The sequence below is a fragment of the Pseudophryne corroboree genome, chromosome 4 (assembly GCF_028390025.1).
Source record: "Pseudophryne corroboree isolate aPseCor3 chromosome 4, aPseCor3.hap2, whole genome shotgun sequence".
NCBI lineage: Eukaryota > Metazoa > Chordata > Amphibia > Anura > Myobatrachidae > Pseudophryne > Pseudophryne corroboree.
In genome coordinates, this window is record NC_086447.1 from 273,238,710 (window position 1) to 273,244,709 (window position 6,000).

The following is a 6,000-nucleotide window of genomic DNA, read 5'->3' on the forward strand; positions in this document are numbered from 1 at the left end:
GGGTGTGTTACATATACGTGTGGGGTACAGTTATTGGGAATTGTTCAGAGTTAATTGGTGTGGGACATTATTGAACCTTTTGTTTAAGTATTTCTGTTGATGTATATTAATAGTAATTTCCTCAACATCAAAAAAAATACCAGATGACTGCACAGTTCCTTGTTTATCGAAAGCACAAGACCACAGTCTCCAACTCGCTGGCACTGGAGGTGGAGCCGTTGCTTGTGGATGAAGAGGATGCCTAAAGCTCTAGACCCACTTGTTCTCGTTACTTTGCTATCAGAAGTTTTTGAAACCTATATAGTTTTAAGGGACCAAACTTTCTTTTATTTAAATAGGCTTTTGCTTTGAGAGTAAAGGTGCTGTTAACCTGTCTGGATCCCAAATATGGGTTTCCACGAACATCGCCTTTTTTGTTTTTCAACAATTGTGACTGGTGACAATTTTGTATGTTTAATAATACTTGTGTATTTTCTTTCCAGCCATCCGAGGCAAATGCGTCATTAAGTAAACACTAAACTATGGATTGCAGAGAGAACCTTAGTTCTGCGTGAAAGGGGAAGAATCACTGGTGTTATTGTACCGTTATACCTGAAGTTCATTAGCTGCTGGTTTTGTTGTTGTACAGGATAGACCAGGCAGGTCGTAGGTCTTTAAGTGTAGTGTGTAGACTTTGAAAAACTAAGGCGATTATTTGCTTTATGGACAAATATCACTGAATTACTCTGTGGCTTGTCTGTAGACCAGTGTAAGCTTTGTAATGTGATCTTCTACATTAGATTTGTTGCCAAAATAATAGGTTAATAAATGGCGTAAAACAATGAGATGCCAAAAATTGCATAGGGCAACTAACCATAAAATATTAGCTGATCCTGTATCTGCAGACATTTTATAACGTGGCACCCGTGAGTGGGAATAGTCCCTGCTGGTTGGCATGCAGGCTGAAGGGCTGTTAACTGTTCGGGATCCCGGCGTCGGTATAGGGACCGTATCCCAAACAAAAGACAGATGACTCTTTTGTGCATTACAGTTCCGATCTGACCATTTATAGAGATGTGTATGTATAATATATGACGGCTGTATAGGCTAATCCCGCAGTGACAAGTTTGTCACAGATTTTATTTTATCTAATCTTTCTAATGAAATTCATCCACTAAACAGAAGTGGCCTATGTACTTTTACACTGAATGTCACCCTGTGTATTGTCTTTAACAGTTCACTATGAAAATCTCATGATTGCATTAATTGCATCTGTGGCCAGCAGTACGTATCAGTCGTCTCATAGCCATAGATTGCTCCTATAAGAGATATCTACTTTTTATAAGTCGCCCCAACCCCCTTACTCCTGTTTTAATGATCTTTAAATGTAGCTTTTGCTGTACTTTCCTATTTTGGGCTTCAGAGTTTTAAGAACTTCCTTGTTAGGTTCTATTCAAGCATAGCCGTTTCTGTCCCCATAATAAAAGCATGCCTTTCTAGTTCAAGATTCTACACCTAAGAATTTATTCAGCTGGTTTTAATATTTCTTAGAAATTAGTCTTTCTTCCTCTTATGTCCACCAGATTCAGGATGTGTGTGATGCATTTGTTTTTGTGTTGTGTGGGGGATTTGTGCTTTTTTTATGATCTCATGATTTAAATACCTGTGGAAAGAAAACAAGCTCTTATAATGATGAAACTGTTTTTGAACATGGCAATTTTTAAGGGAAATGTACAAATGATACCAATTGTGTGAAAATAGAATATTTGTAAAACTTTTTTATTGATTTTGTTAAACGACTTGCTGTTTAATAGCTCCTTAAGGGATTTGGAAGTTTAGTCTTCAAGACTGATTCCATCCAAACCTCACCTTTTACTTGGAGTGAAGCAACATAAGCTATAGCATGCACTGTTACCTGTGCTCCATAGGAGCCCTATGTGTGAGACGCTATATTTATATCAGTCTTGCATAGCAGTTGCTTCCTCCTGCTATGGATGTGGGCGAATACATAAAACTAGGGTGGACAATCCCGGGATCAGGATTGGCGTGATCCTGGGATTTAGGCCTAAAATTGGCTGGGATTCAATCCCGGGATTGGAGCTTCCAATCCCGAGGATTTCGGGGTTAGAAAGCCACCTTGTTTTTTCAATGCCAGGCAGCATTGAGCGTCCTCAGGGGGGCTCAGTCGCTGTCCAGGTCACTCCTTCCAGCTCCCCCTGCTTCCAGCTGTGCGCAGTGTGACGTGAAGTGAGGGGTCATGCTGCGCAGTCTGACGCCAGCCGCCCGCGCTACCCGAATTGCACTTCACTGCCTGCCCGCACTCCCAGAGGATGATGTGTAGATCTGTGGGCTGGCCTGAGCGAGTCTGAGAAGGCGAAGTGGTGGTGGTGGTGGTGGGGGGGGGTTCACTGAAGATTTTAATTTTAAAATCTTCAACCTAATCTCGGGTATCCCGGGAATCCTGGGATTGTAATTTTTCAATCCCGATACCTGGGATTGGAAAAAAAAGCCCCAGGATTGGCCTCCCTGCATAAAACTGAAAAAGAGTTGGCAAAACCTTTGAAACTTTTCAGTATGAGCCACCTTTTGTTGACTCTTAAATACCCAAAATAGAGCCACATTTTTAGTCCTACGCGTACTAGTTTGCAAATGTAACAAGTTTAAATCACTGGGTAGATACATAATTTGCTAGAGAGAACCTAACATTACATGCATCTGTTAAAGACCAGAGACCGCCTCTGCCCACGAGACTGTCATAGTATGCTGAATTGTGCAGTGTGCTATGGATGCTGCAGCCCTTGGGTGTTGCGGCCTTACTGCTACTTCACTTAGGTGGGAGCCACATCCTCAGAGTGAGTGTTATCCTTGTTTGTGATATCACAGCCAAGCTTTCCAACATAATCCTAACACTGAGGAGCAGCACCCGACAGCTTCACGACTGCTGGCTGCTTCTCCTTTAATTCAGCGGCTGGCCCTCCATGTATTAGACTCCTACAGTATTTTAGGTGCCCCCTAATTATTAGCATTCTAGATGATCACTTATGCTAGTGTCGGTCCTGTCTGTCCACCATCGAAGAGATAATGGCTTTTCTTTGGCAACATATTCAGATACTGTTGATGGAGTAGAGTGTCTGACACATAGTTTGAGAGTATCGTATGACCGGCGGTCGAGGGACTGCTGGTCAGAGTACCGATGGCGGGATCCTGGCATTGAGATGCCTGGAAGGGGGGGGGGGGTGTTTCAACGAAGCCCTTTGCGGGCTGGGACCGCCACAGGTTGTATTCCCACTCGACGGTGTTATGGACACCCATGAGTGGGAATAGTTCCGGTTAGTAGTCATGCCGACTGTAGGGATTGTGAGGGGGCAGGATGTAGGTACCGGTATTGTGATTGGTGGTCACATAACTAAATCCCTTTGGGAGCTAGTCAGTTGTATTTGTAAAATAGTTCCTGGTAATTGTAGTTATAAAGGGAACATGTCCACAAAGGTTGACTATCCCTTTTAAGAAGTTTTTCATTGAGTGATGGATATTTTGCACATAAGGCTATGGAGATTTGTAGGGATGGTGGACTTTCTAAGCCTTTTGTGGTCGCATCCTGCCTGTTTTGGTGTTAGTGGGATAAACCTAAATGTACACATTTAATATCATGTCTATTTATTTTGTGCTTCTTTACATGTTTATGTACAAATACATAAGCTAATCAACATGTTGCTGCCAAAATTACACTCTAAGGGGAGAATGCTATACAGTTAGAAGAAATGTAGGTAAAGGATTCTTAAACTGTAAGTAGCAATTGGTTATAAACTGGTGTTAAATGTCTATACATGTAATATAGTATTGCTATATTATTTTATATAAACATGTATATTTATTAACATTTATTTATATGGAGTCAGCATGTTCCATTGTACTTTTATAATTGGGAATAAAACATTTCTAAAATTAGACTGGGTAATAAAATTTGGAAAGATGAAGGAAATTTGGTCACAAACTCACATCCTAAAGGAAAAAGGGTAAAATGGCTACAATTTATAGGGCCAATTTTAGATACCTCCACAATATTTAAAGCACAATGTTTAGTTGAGAGCCATTTCTGTTGTAGGATTACTTAAATTGCTAACAGCTCAGGTGTTAATACTACTTTAAGTTTACCTTTATATTTTTGTAACATTTTGTGTACAGTCAGCTTATATTATAAAATACTATGTATTTTGATGTGTTACCTGAATACACGTTTTAAACTATTTAGGGGGACATGTACTAAGCAGTGATAAAAATGGAGAAGTGAGCCAGTAGAGACGTTGTCCATGGCAACCAATCAGCTGCTCTGTATATTTATATAGTATGTAAATTATAAATGTTACGTAAATGCTGATTGGTTGCCATGGGCAACTTCACCACTGGCTCACATCTCCACTTGTATCACTGCTTAGTACATCTCCCCCATGCTCTGTACATAACTGTAGGATAGGATATGGTTGACGGTGCTTATTTTTCTGTCTGACTGGCAAGATGCAGCAGTTATTTACAAGGCACATTATGACAGGAAATATTTAATTCTCTTGTGTCATACTCTTGAGATGACTGGTTCATGGAGAACATCCCTTTGCAGTTACTGTAGTAATCTTTGTCATGTGACTGTACTATTAGGCATTAATGCTAGCCAATGTTTGTAAAACAGCTTCTTAATTTGACAAAGTGGAGTACTATGTATAACACACATTCCATGCAAATTTTAAATCTGTAAATACATAACTTAACATTAGTTTTATAAAATTATATTAATTTTGATGGTTTTCCTCTTTATAGCAGGTTTTGTTACCTCATAATAAATGTGCAATATTAAGCTTCCATTTCTTTTTTTTTTTTTTTTTTCTTTTTCTTTTTTTAGAACTATTTTCTTCTCTTTACACCTCACATCAACATTTGGATCCACTTGGTTTGCTAACCCTGAACTGAAAAGGGCAAGCTGCCCAAATGAGGATGGGCAAAGTCTTTTCATAAAGTAATAGAAAACAGAATTGGGTACCCTTTACTAAACTGTAAAATAAATATCTGTAATAAAAGTAGATGTTTGCAAACATGTACAAATGCTGTTTTGCCACAACAATGCATCCCTATAAAAGACGCATTGTTTTCACTGCTAGCAATCTGTGTAAGTGCCATGCTAATTCTATTATGAACTTTTAGTATTAGCAGTGAGAGCATCCACATTGCTTCACAGAAATGTTACGCTTGGGAGAGCATAAAATGCCCCATATGCAAAGTCATGAATGTTATGTAGCCCTTTTTGTTTAAAAAAAAAAAAAGGTACAAATGGCAGGTAGCATATTTTAACAGGGTTGACCTTGATATTTGACGACCTATACATCTCTTATACAGTACATGTCATTCTGATACGGGTGTGGTATCATGTTGACATGGTCATAATGTTGGCATTCATCATGTAGACACTGATGAAATGTCTACATTGTCTCTAGTGGGACAGAGGTGATATACCTGCTCCAGCGGCCTCTTCCGGGTCCTGATGGTCATGTGATTGTCACCTCCTGCAGGGTCATCTGATGGAAAGGAGATCTGTTGAGTTTACCTGCCCTAACATTGATGCTCCTTCTAGTGCCTATCCCTAAAGTCAGCACTTGGACAGTGTCGATATTTGACAGTCAACATGTTGCTGGTCAATATTTTAATAATGTAACTGTTAACATTATGTTGGCGACATCCCTTCTGATACAGCACACTATAGAAATCCAGCAATCATCGAATATCTCTCCTGTATTTCATCACTTTCAAGATCCTATCAGAGCTCTCCTGTGCATGAAATGGTCGTCGCAATACAGGTACACCCACAAATATTTGCTGGGCTGAGGATCTGCATCCTCCCTCCTACCCTGCATAATCTGGTAGCCAGGCCGCAAAATCTGGGGGCCATGGCGACCTGGCCCCTGGGATTTGTCGAGCCCTGGTGTATAGGACATTTTATATGGTGGACTTGAAGCTAGCGAAGGGTTCATGGAC

At 40.1% G+C, this 6,000-nt stretch overlaps 1 protein-coding gene across 1 annotated transcript in view; it reads left to right on the top strand.

Annotated features, from left to right (window-relative positions):
* LOC134909351 (lysosomal amino acid transporter 1 homolog) overlaps positions 1-4,833 on the top strand; it is a 67,110-nt gene extending 62,277 nt beyond the window's left edge. Inside the window, exon 7 of the mRNA XM_063916130.1 lies at positions 144-4,833. Within this exon, the coding sequence (XP_063772200.1) occupies positions 144-245 (102 nt within the window). The 3' untranslated portion in view covers positions 246-4,833. The remainder of the gene's footprint in view (positions 1-143) is intronic.
* Positions 4,834-6,000: the final 1,167 nt, after the last annotated feature.